We start from the raw sequence: 12,635 nt of genomic DNA on the forward strand, positions 1-12,635 counted from the left end.
GCCATTCCTGATGTGATCTAATAGACTAAGATCAGAAGGAAGGAGAGGAGGACCTCCCCTATCAGTGGACTTGGGGAGGGGCATGCGCAAAGAAGGGGGAGGGAGGGTGGGACTGGGTGGGGAGGAGGGAGAGGCTTATGGGGGGATACAAACTGAATAGACTGTAAATAAATAAATAAATAAATAAATAAATAAGAAAAAAGAAAAAAAGATTTATAAACAACCATAGTTTGATACCTACAGTACTTAAAAAAATATATATGTTGTGTTTTTAAGGGGGGAGGTAAACTTTGAAGATCTCAAATTAGAATAAATAAAATTTAGTTGAGAGATGAATGAAGTTCAGAGGCTTTATCTTGAGCTGCATGGTTTGCAGTTGCACTTAAGGTGTCTAGTACCAAAAGTGCTGACTTCTTTTGCTTGGATCATACTTTTATTTTAATAAAAAATATGACTTAGTGCTGATCTTGAATTAGGTAGACCTAAGAATTTAAAAATCTAGACATATTAAGGGAGACTTGAATAGACATTTTACTACATTTTGCCACATTGGCAGGGCATGGCCTCTGCAGGGATTAGCCTGGGAGGTGGGAGATGGATGCTGATGTAGCTACAGCACGTGAAAACACACATGGGAAACCATTCTCTGGACTGAAAGGGGGTGGGGCCAGTGAGGACAGTGGGGATCAATAAGGATTATTAGGCGTCTCAGAAGCGTCAATAAAAATGGTTGTGTGTCTGTTCTATTGTATCTCTGTCGTCTGTCTATCCAGCTTCTTCTCTCAGCTGCCCTCTCCAGAAAGACTTTCTGACTAACATCACCATCAAGCTCACATGGGTACATCTTGCGTGCACCAGACCTGACAATACGGAGCAGACAGCAGGCAGCTTTGTACAGTGCTGAAAAGTTTAGACTTTGGCTCAGACTGCCCAGATCTAAATTCCATTCCACCCACTTGCCGACGTATGACCTCAGTCTTACCCACTTTCTCTGTCCCCTGTGTTTTGGGGATGGTGACGATAGCCTAACTGGGGTGTGCGCTTGTGAGGATTTTGTGACTTCACACAGGAAAAGTGCTGTTGGCTGGTAACTACCCATCACTCAGCACTGTTTGCAATGATTTAATTCTACTACAGTGCTAGAGCAGGCCTATCAAGTAGGTAAGTCAGTCATAATAAAACCAATATTTTTACTGAGAGCCATGAATGCTTGTGGAGGTTGGCAAAGTAGCTCTAGAGAGTCTAAAAAAGTGAGATTCTCTGACGAATAACTTTCCATTTCTACCAGAGACAAGAAGGATTTGGTATTGCCCTGGTCATGAAATTAAAAAAAAATGGCTCCCAGACCCCATACTGATGGCTAAAAGTCATATTGAGGGCAACATGTGCTTCAAAGCTTAGAATGTGCAGATTCCCTCTGAACTCACCATTCATCCTTCTGTCTACAGGAGCTGAGCTATGATTCCCTACCCAGACTTTAGGGGAAAAGCTGTAGGGATCCATCCATATCTGTGTGATGTTATTCTCAATGCTTCCTCTTTCCCCTATGGGAAAGCGGTCTGAAGGGTGAATTGGTTCTACTTCGTCAGCCATTTCAAAAGAGGAACACCCATTGACTATTCCTGGAGAGTCTCAACTGCATTATTCTAAAACCTGAGCCAAAGCAGAGTCAGGGTACCTTACTGCACCGACATGAACCACATTGAAACTGTGACTGTGCGAGGACTGTGACACTATAGTGAGTGCCAGCTACCTCTAGGTCTTGGGAAGATAAAAAGTCAGCCAATGAGTGCTATAGAAGACTTAGGTATCAAATGCCCTGGATTCTTCTTTCCTTGGTTTCCCTGTATTATTTGTGATGATTGATAATGATTAATCAACTTGACAGGCTCTAGAATCATCGAGGAGAAGGGCCTGCTGTGGTTGTTTGAATAAGAACGGCCCCCACAGGCTTCTCTGTTTGAATACTTGGTCTCTAGTTGGTGGAATGGTTTGGTAAGGATTAGGAGGTGTGTCACTGGGAGCAGGGTTTGAGGTTTACAAAGATATGGGGATTTTTCTCTCCCTCTGCCTTGTGGTTGTAGATTGAGCTCTGTGGTTGTGGATTAAGGAGTGAGCTCTCAGCTCTGCCATCATGGACTCTAACCATCTAAGCCAAATTAAACACTTTCTTTAATAAGTTGCCTTAGTCATGGTGCTTTATGACAGGAGTAGAAAATGAACTAAGACATTTGTGAAGGAGTATATTGATCAGGTTAACTTGACATGGGAAGGCCTATGGAAAGGTGGGCAGTACTACTCCCTGAGCACGGGCCCTAGACTGAATGAAAAATAAAGATAGCCAAGAACCGACATTGTTGGCTCCCTGCTTCCTGACTGCAAATGCAAAGTGACAGCTGCCTCATGTTCCTGCTTCTGTGACCTCTCCCATCTTGATGGCCTATATACCCTTGGGCTGTGAGCCAGAATAAACCTTTTCCCCTAAGTTGCTTCTGTCAGGCTATTTTATCACAAGCAACAGGAAAAGCAGCTAAAACCTCTTTCTCCCACATTTGGGAGAAAGTCAAATAAAGCACTTTGCAAAATTCCTGAAAAGAAATATACTGTTGGTATGACAGTCACTTTTGCTGAATAAATATTGACTTCAGTTCTTTGGCTTCCAAGCCATAAGGGAAAGAAAAATTTGAAATCGAAGAAGTGGGAGGAAATAAAGGGGAAAAAAAAAAACAAACCAGTGACTCTTTCTGTACTTGTGGTATGTCAAAGCCTGGCCTACGGGGGGACTCTTTGGAGCGATTTCATTCTTTTCTCACCTTCCGCTTCAGTAGCACATATAATTTTAGGCTACTGTTTTCTGGTTGTCTGCTTGCGTGCTTAGATGCCGAGCATCGCTTGGCTACAGCTGCTTTACATGGCTCTCCTCCAACGCAAAGCCACACATCTTTGCTTTGTAGTGCTGGGGCCTCATATGTGCAAGGTATCTGCTGTACCGCTAAGCTATTTCTCGAGCCCTTACTGGTTCCACTTAGTCACCTTCCTCTCTGTAATGCTTGCCCCTACCCAGACTTCTCACACCATTATCTCTTTGCTTGAGGCGCTTGTGGATGCCTGCAGACTACTTTGCTTGTGTGCAGAGGATGTGTGAGTAACAGAGAATCAACCATGGTAGCAACCATGAACCATGGCTGACATGAAGAGACTTTAAAAGATCTGGAGACCCCACACCATCCAGTTGTTATACTTGAGACATGAATTGACACTAGCCCCAAGTGTTCCACAGGAATTAAACACCAACCACCACTCATGTTGTCTTTGGCATCCTTCCTCTTCTTGTCTCTCTTCCTTCCTCTCCCACCCATAGTTGCTTGGATTCTCTCCCAGATCAGCTACCTCTTACATTCAGATGCTTTCCCCCAGTTATACTTCTGTCCAAATATAAACCAAGATTTGGCTGTATTTCTAGTCACTTCTTCAGTACAAAGGTAGAGTCAAGTCAAGGCCTCTGTCCATCTGAATTAACACTGGCACAAAGATTGTGGGTCTTCCCTCTGCCCAGTTGGAGCAAGGGAAACACAAAACATACAAGAGAGGAAAGAACTCTTATTCTATAAGAACACTGCTCCATCCAAATCTAAGACCTCCATAATGGCTGTGTTTCTCTCTGTTTGCTTGGTTGTAGAGGCCAGAGGAAGGTGCTAAACAGTGGAGGGGAAGAATGTGATCTAAGATGCAAGGAAGGGTGCATCTGCACAGGATCTATGAACTCGGAGGAACATACCCTTCTCAATTGCTACTCATTAACATGTGGAATGCACAGTGCTCCTTACTTCGAGCCATGGGTCTTGGCACTGAATCTAGGACGACAGAAAAAAAAAAAAGTCTCTATAATGTCCTTTGCAGCTTACTTGCAATGTGAGGTTTTACTAATTAGATTGGGCTGTGTACAAACAGCCTTAACTCTGGTATCTTTAAGGCTAGAAAATTCCAACAGTTTCCCCAAATCATCACATTTGAAGCAATGCTCAAAAGCTAAGCCTGAATATTTGAGAGAAAATGTGACTAAAAAGACATGAGCAGAGGCAATCCCTAGAAAGCAGCACACATCTTGGCTGACAGCAAGAAGCCAAGAGCCTGACTGTCCATGAAAAGAACAAAATTCGCATCAGCAGAAAAGTTCAAGAGGTAGGGAAGAATTAACCAAGAAGAAAACGTATCCTTTGATGCAGTTGCTTTTTATGTAGGATAACATTAAATGTTAGAAAACATCTCTCTTCCCTGGAGATGCTCTTTGATGTTCATTATTAGTGAAAATGAGAAAACCTGACAGGACATTAGTCACTGACATGTCCATGAATGACAAACCAAGGAAGGCCACTGTCTCCCAGCATCTCAGCAAGGGAATAGAACCACTTATCTCTAGCATATGCCGCCTCAACACCGGCTTGCTGTCACAGCTTGCCTATTGGGGTCTTCTCTTCTGAGAGAGGTCTCTAGGCACCAAAGGAGGCATTACCACCAATTTGCAGGTTTTTATGTGTGCCTGCAGTCTTAAGATCTGGTGTGAATTGGAGGCAGTAAAGAGCAGCTGGAGTGAGGACAAGGGTTCAGCTGGTGATCCCACATCCTGCAAAGCTTGCAAACCCTGAAAGACTCACTGCTACAGCCCTGGGCATTTGACAAAACAAGACTGGAGTATTTTTCATTTCAACTTCAAGAGAAAAAACTTGGACATCCTCATGGTTTTGAAAGCAGAACTGCATTGTGTGGTAGAATGCTACATTCTCATGAACATTAAAGGGGAAAGCTGACATTTAAAAAGAAATTTTAGGGACTGGAAAGATGGCTCAGCAGTTTGGAGCACTTGTTGTTCATAAGGGGGACCTTCCCAGCACCTACACAGTGCACACATACACATGCAGGCAAAACATTCACACAATAAAGCAAATAAACCTAAAAATATGAAAAGCATTGTATGCTTGAGAGCAGTCTTGCTAGAATGCACCTCTGAAGGTTCCAAAGGTGTTGTCCCCTTTCAGTCACCTTTGTTCATGTACAAGCGTGATACTTCACTTCCTGTCAAATTATACATGTTCACTGCAGCTACATTTACAAACAGAGGGAAAAGAGACATTCAAATATGTGAAGATATTCCCTGTAGATAAATACTGCTCATATTTTGGCTTTTCTGCCCATCTTTTCCTTATACATATATATACATAGGTTGTTTGAGGTGGAGTCTCACATAGCCCAGGCTGGTCTCAAACTTCCTTCTAAGCCAAGGCTGACCTTGAACTCCTGATCTTTCTGACTGAACCTCCCAACTTCTAGCATTAGAGATATATGCCATGACAGCCAGGTAATGACAAATGTAATTGCTCATGAAATTGCAGTTATATGAGAGAAAGTTTTTGATACTGCACACATACTCAGCATTTTACCCAATTTAGTTCAGTGTCTGGACATTTTTTAAAAGTATGATTTTATTGACCCTGATATGCATCAGACATGAAGCACCTGTTCTGCTCTTCTTTCTCATTAATAAGGCTCCCTGAAACGAAGGGCAGGTGTAAGATCAAGCTTCCCTCAACGAGGCACACAGGGAAATATTATGTGGTCTGTGGCAAGAGTTCCCTTAGATGGAGTATGACTATCTTTATCTATTTATTCTGTCTGAGGTTTTCAAATTACTTACTATCTAGAAACATGCAAAGGGGAAGAAGGAAAAGGAGGAGAGGACAGAAGAGGAGATGGGGAGAAGTGAGATGGGGAGGAGGAGAGGGAAGGGAGGGAGCTGCAAAGTGCAATATATTAGAGACATGTAGATAGAAATGTGTACAAAGGATAACAAGACAGGAGGGTGCCCATATCTCAGGGCGAGTGATGGCTACAGATTTGACTGCTCCAGCCTTACACTTTCTGGTGCAGGCCAGGGGTAATAGTTAAAGAGAGTGTGCCTGCACCGAAGTTTATCCTTTCAAATCAAGTGTGGTGATCACAGATATTCTCCCTATGTTCCCCAAAAGGTTGAACAGTTCTAACACCACATAATTAAAAGCTTATTATCCTTTAAGTCTAAGCAATAAAAATGTGTTGAGTAGCAACAGAAATGTTTATGTTTGCAATGGAAATTCTTCATAGTAAGGCTGTATATAAGGGGAATATGGTGGGTCTGGAGAGATGGCTCAGTGGTTAAGAAATCATGTGCTTTTGGGTTCAGTTCCCAGTACCTAAGTTGGTGGCTCACAAACACTTGGAACTCTAGCTCCAGTGAATCTAACACCCTCTTCTGACTACTTTGGGTGCTGCACTCATGTACACAAACTCACCCACCCACTTCCCGACCTCCTACAGAACTGAAGATAAGTATTTTAAAAAGGGAAATGAAGTGTCTAACTTGTACAAGGTAAAAGTATTTATATGTGTTTATTTATATACCTATCTCATATAAAGGCCAAACCCACGAACAGTTCAAGTGTCACCATTCTGAAAAATACATGGGAAGGTGATGAATAATCTCATTTTCAACTGATAGTGTGTGTTTCATATCTGAACCCAAACTCTGCGGCTTACCATTTGCAAGCTAAGTTGGCAGTGAAGTGTACCTGTCTGATCTACATGCAAAAGTACACTCAGATTCACCAGCACCATTTCCCAGCATTGCTGTTCTCCTATTACTTTTCTCTAAATAGTGTATTTTATACCTAAGTATGCCCTTCGGAGGCTTGCAAATGTTATAAGAAAAATGTGCAAGTTTCTGGCTCAATAGGGACTGGATCCAGTTGACCTTTGTACCTTCTCATAACTCAATCAAAATGAGAAAAGAAAAATAAAGTCAAGACAAAGTTCAGTTAAAAGAAACATTTGAGAAACCTTTGTGTACTAGTCACAGATGGCTCCAAAAAGAATAAATGCATCAGGAGCCTTGTTTTGGCAACTTTGCTTTCCAAGACAACACACAGTATTTGGAAGGGGGACACTGAAGACAAGAGCAGGTCTTGAGGTGAGCACAGTGTCCTTGACTCATTCCCCACTTCCCATTTAAGGAGCAGCGTTCTCAGAAACCCAGGGCAAGTCTGGCCAAACTAAACAGAAGAGCTGAATCAAGGCATGATTTCCCCAGTGTAGCTGGGTTCTCCTTTGGCAAAGTGGGCAATGAGGGACATTAAAAATAAGGCCAGCCATAATGGTCTTATGAGTACTGGTAGAGGAAGGCAAGCCAGGGTATTCTTAGAAGTGAATTCTGCTTGGTGCAACAATTTCAACAAGCAGAGAGCATTCTCCATCTTTACTTCATCCACATTAAGAGGAGGAAAGCCTTAAAAGTTTCATACAGTGCGCAAGAAAAAAAAAAAAAAAGGAAACTAAATTCAATAGATTGATAAAAAATGATAGGTGCCACCTAATCGGCACCTGAGGGTTGTAGCAACGTTTAAAGTATGTTTGCCAACCAGGAAGAAAAAGAATCATGCCCAAATGAAAAATGGGTAATAATCCCCAAATGTGTATTCAAAGAGGAACAGCCAGAGAACTGGTCAGAGTGCATGGGGATAGGCTTCGCGTTGCTAATAGAGGAATACATTCCCTCACACACAAAATCAGGAGCATTTAAATACTGGACTGGCCAGTCTGCATCCTAGTAGCTACATGGACACCACATGTGGGAGTGAAAACTGGTGCTATTTTCTGCAGAGCAAGTTTCCACACACATACTCTCGAATGCAATGATGTCCCTTCAGAAGTTTATACTTATGAGATGATCAGAGATGTGGACAAACATATAATATGCTGGTTGTTGTAACAGCCTGCATATACAATAAAAGCTAATTGCAGGCTGAAAATAAAGGCACTGACTACAGTGGACAATTATGTGCCTGTAAAACAAAAAGCCTGATAAAATAGAAGAGAATTTCTGATTATAATAGTATGATGAAAAACGTGCAGTAACACAGAAACTTAAAGAGAGTGAATAATTCCTTCACTTTTAGGTAAATACTAGTTATGCACTCACAGATATGCATGTATATGCATATGTTATTATCAACATACCACAGTATGCTTAGAGGAAACTTTTCTAATTATTTCATTTTCTGTACGCTATCAGTAAGGTAAAATTTATGAAGAGAAAAGAAATAATGAGTCTAAGATACTTCAAGAAGAATCCGCTTGCTAAATGTGGTGGCACTTGCCTGTGGCCCCTGCTGCACAGGAAGCTGGGATAGGAGTGTCCCCTGTTCCCAGAGATTCAAGGATGGCCTGGTCAGTATTGTGAGATTCTGTCATACATGTGTGCATGTACAGGTGGCAGCACTAACATGTGGACTATAAAGAAAACTAAACACATGAAGTGAGGTGGGAAATGGGAGATGGTTGGAGGTTCAGGCCTACGGCGTGCTGGAGGGAATGGATGAAGGATGGCCTGACCAAGATGCATTATCTCCATGCATGAAGAAGTAATACAGACACAGAAATTGATGACATAGGCCTGGTGTGGTACCACATTCCTTTAATCCCAGTGCTAGGGAGGCGGAGGCAGGTGGAGCTCCGTGAGTTCAAGAATAGCCTGGTCTACACATTGTGTTCAGGACAGTTACACAGTTACACAGAAAAACTCTGCCCTGGACAACCAAACATAAAAACATAAACAAATAAATGAAAAGGAAATGTTTTGATATTTCAAGAATAATTGTTTAAAATATAAACTGAGTCTCTCGGTTCAAGCCTGTAATGCCAGCTTGCTGGGATGAGAGGATCATAAATATAAGATTAGCCTGGGCAATGCACTGAGACCCTGTTAAATAATAGTAAAGTTAAAAGGAATAAGAAAAAGTTAAAAAAGAAACCAGGGGATTTAGCTCAGTGATAGAGCACTTAGCCAGCTTATGTGAGAGCCTAAATTTGATCCTTAATACCACAAAAGATAGATTCATAGATAATAATGTTGACTATAATTAAGTCTAATTTTAAAAAAAGTATTCACAGAACTTTAAAAAAACACAACTCATAAATAAATAAAAAAACACAACTCTTGATTGATATAAAAAGTATAAATTAGCATAGCTCTATTATAAAAATGTAATAGCTCCCAATCACATCAACATTTCTATATTAAAATAAAAATTCTTATTAGTTTTATTAAAACTATATGAAAATATATTAAAAATTCACATTATATAATGCCTAGGAAAGACTGATGGAAAAAGATAAAACAAGCAAAAAAAAAAATATTTTTTTCCTCACTATCTCATATTTAAATATGTTGTAAAGTTATAAAAACTAAATCATTTTTGTGAAGTTTAAAATTTTAAGACAGGATGAAATAGAAGACCAGGGGGAGTCCAAGTACCCATTTACATTTACTAGATGGTTAACCTTTAACTAAATTGAGAAAGAATTCGTGACTCGTGAGCTAAGACAATTAACATTTAAAAAAACTGAGACATCTTTTTATGGGACTCCTAAGCAAGTTCCAGATTAAGCAAACTGTTGAATGGAAAGCATTTCTCATTAGGGCAGCAAGACAATCATCCCAACAATATAAGCAAATATAAGAACTTTAAATTTTTTTCTTAATGATTACTTTGATAGAGTTGAGCAAATGAAGGTTTAAACTACCTGTTCAATTACACAGTAATAAACAGGCAAAATACAACAAAATGGAAAATGTCTTTGCTGCACATACAAAAAAGGTCCCAGGTTTTACAACATAAAGAGCATATACAAATCACCAAGAATAAACAAATATGCCTATAACAGCAAAAAAGAGCAAAAACTAAGACCAGGTTGGAAAAAAGACAAATGCCCCGCTAGAACAATGCCTCTATTTGTCTATCAAGTTAGCAATAATGCTTTTTAAAATCATATATTCACATGCACATAACAGAAGAATGTAAATTTATACAGCTCTCCAACGGAGGAAGACTGCCAGTGTGGACTAAGAAGTTAAAAATGTTCACATATTTTACTAGACAAGGAACTTAGGACGTCCTAAAGAAGCAATCAGAGGATTTCCTGGATTCCTTATTTAAATGACATGAATGTGTGCTCCCCACGCATAAGTTCAAAACACTCAGTTGTCATGAGGCTGGAGATATGCTCAGTGGTCACTTGAATTCAGTTGCCAGAACACACATGGCAGTTCACAACTGTCAGTAAATAATTTCAGATCCAGGGGATCCAATGCCCTCTGTAGAGACCCACGATAGTGCCACAGGAGAGTATGAGTTAATGTAGAGCTGAATCCTCTATGACAACTGAAGAATGCAGGTTGCAGAACTGTAGCTTAGCAAGTTTGTTGAAAAATATATCAATATACACACTGAACAATATTCAACTGTATGTCTGGAATTTTAAGGATGAAAAGATTTTGGTTCTCCACTCCATTTTATTTATTCTACAAATATTGACTTGCTGGATTGCCTTGAATGTTTCTCTGTATTCCAAACTATGTTCAACTATGTATCACTTTGTAATTAGAAAAAGTTATTTTTTCTTTTTTAATTTAATTTTTTATTTATTCACTTTGTATCCCAGCCCCCTCCCTCATCCTCTCCCAATTCTGCCCTCCCTCCTCCCATTCCATCTGACCCTAGCCTATCAGGTCTCAACAGGATTGGCTGCATTGTCTTCCTCTATGGCCTGGTAAGGCTGCCTGCCCCCTTCAGGGGGAGGTGATCAAAGAGCCAGCCACTGAGTTCATGTCAGAGACTAGGGTACACACTTGGATACTGAGCTGCCATGGGCTACATCTGTGCAGGGGTTCTAAGTTATCTCCATAAATGATTGGGTTATCAGTCTCAGAAAAGACCCCTGGGCTCAGATTTTTTGGTTCTGTTGCTCTCCTCGTGGAGCTCCTGTCCCCTCCAGGTCTTTCTATCTCCCCCTTCTTTTCTAAGATTCCCTTCACTCTCCCCAAAGTTTTGCTATGAGTCTTAGCATCTGCTTTAATTCCCTGCTGGGCAGTCTTTCAGGGGCCTCTGTGGTAGGCTCCTGTCCTGTTCCCTGTTTTCTCCCTCTTCTGATGTCCATCTCATTTGCCTTTCTAAATGAGGATTGAGCATCTTACCCAGACTCCTCCTTCTTGCTTAGCTTCTTTAGGTGTACAGATTTTAGTATGATTATCCTATATTATATGTCTAAGCCTACCATGTGAAACTGACTTCTGTCAGATGCTAAACATTCATTTAGGAAAGACCTGGAGCATAAAGTCTCTGTGGCCAGCGGCTGTCATCTCAGTGGTTGGGAGTTGGAGGCAGGAGGACACCCTCTGCTAGATGGTAAGTTGGAGGCCAGCTTGGAAACATGAGAAAGCCTGTCACAGACAAAACAAACAAGGGCTGGAAGAGAAGTGCAGGGACTGCTCTTTCTATGTCGTGAAAAAGAATCAGGGCTGTCCTCATTTCACTGCATGTCACAAATGTTTTTGAACCATACCTGTTCCAGCTTGTTTACACACTGCCCTCACCAACCTAAGGGAGCACAAGGATTCCTTCCTACCAGGAGTCCTCAAAGGGACCCTGGAAGAAACGGACGCCCCACTAAGCATTTAAAATCAATTTTCACTCTGGACCCTCACAGGGACAGCAGGAGAATGTTCCTGTTTGTATGGCTGGGACGCTCGCCTTTGCGACGGTAAGCCTTGCTGGGGCCAAGCAGGGCTGGAGAAGGGGCTGGCAGTGGCGGGCAGGAGGGGCCATGGGGTACTGTCCCTGTGTGGGGGGGTGTCTTACCGCGGCTTGCTGGAAGGCGCCCTTGGTGTAGGTGCCGCCGCCACGGTAGGTGATGGCCGGGATCTCACGGCTAAGCAGCGCGCACTTGTGCTGGTGCGCGCGGCTGCTGGAGATGTAATCCACGCGCGCCACCACGTTGTTCTTGGACGAGAAGGTGACGATGGCCACCCGGGTGGCCGTGGACACCACGGGGAAGTCGGACAGCAGCTTGCGCACGAACTTGAGTTCGTTGAGGAAGTTGGCTTGACCCACGCTGGACGACTCGTCCACCAGAAAGACCAGCTCCAGTCGGCTGCTGAGCTCCCGCAGGCGCCGCACGCGGCTCCGGAACGCGCGGCCCAGGCGCTCCACTTTGCTCCCCACTGCCTCCTCCTCACCCGACGCGGGAGGGACGGCCAGTCTGCCCGGAGCCCCCGGCGAGGCCTCGGGAAACAGGCGGAAGCTGAAGTTGAGCGCCGCCGCCTGGGCCAGCGGCTGGAAGTTGGTCTGGCCAGACACCAGTGCCAGAGCCCAGCAACAAAAGGCCAGGCGCGACCACATCGCGCTGGGAACCGAGCGGTGGCCCCGGGGAGCGCACAGCGACAGTCCTGGAGCGCGCGGAGAGGAGTCCAGCGGCCGGTACTGGGCGGAGGGGACCCAGGGCAGCTGCCGCGAACCTCAGAGCCCTTGCATGTGACACTGGGGGCACGGTCCAGACTCCTCTGGCAGCTTGGGACTCAGGAGGGACTGGAGCCTGAGCACTCTGCTCCTCTGACTTTCCGCTATTTCGCTTCTCTCCTCCTCCTCCGCCTCCTCTCTCTCTTCAGAAGCCTATAAAATGTTTGAAGGAAGGGGGCAGTGAAGCTACAGTCGCTCCCCTCTGTCCTCTCCTTCCTTTCCCTCTCCTCTTGGTATCTCTCCTCTATCTCT

At 43.0% G+C, this 12,635-nt stretch overlaps 1 protein-coding gene across 1 annotated transcript in view; it reads right to left on the bottom strand.

Moving 5' to 3' along the window:
- Nucleotides 1–12,314, bottom strand: part of Svep1 (sushi, von Willebrand factor type A, EGF and pentraxin domain containing 1) — a 199,822-nt gene extending 187,508 nt beyond the window's left edge. Inside the window, exon 1 of the mRNA XM_055605403.1 lies at nucleotides 11,727–12,314. Coding sequence (XP_055461378.1) covers nucleotides 11,727–12,266 — 540 coding nt within the window. The 5' untranslated portion in view covers nucleotides 12,267–12,314. The remainder of the gene's footprint in view (nucleotides 1–11,726) is intronic.
- Between the last annotated feature and the right edge of the window lie 321 nt (nucleotides 12,315–12,635).

The sequence above is a fragment of the Psammomys obesus genome, unplaced genomic scaffold, assembly GCF_907164565.1.
Source record: "Psammomys obesus unplaced genomic scaffold, mPsaObe1.curated_primary_1811, whole genome shotgun sequence".
Lineage (NCBI taxonomy): Eukaryota > Metazoa > Chordata > Mammalia > Rodentia > Muridae > Psammomys > Psammomys obesus.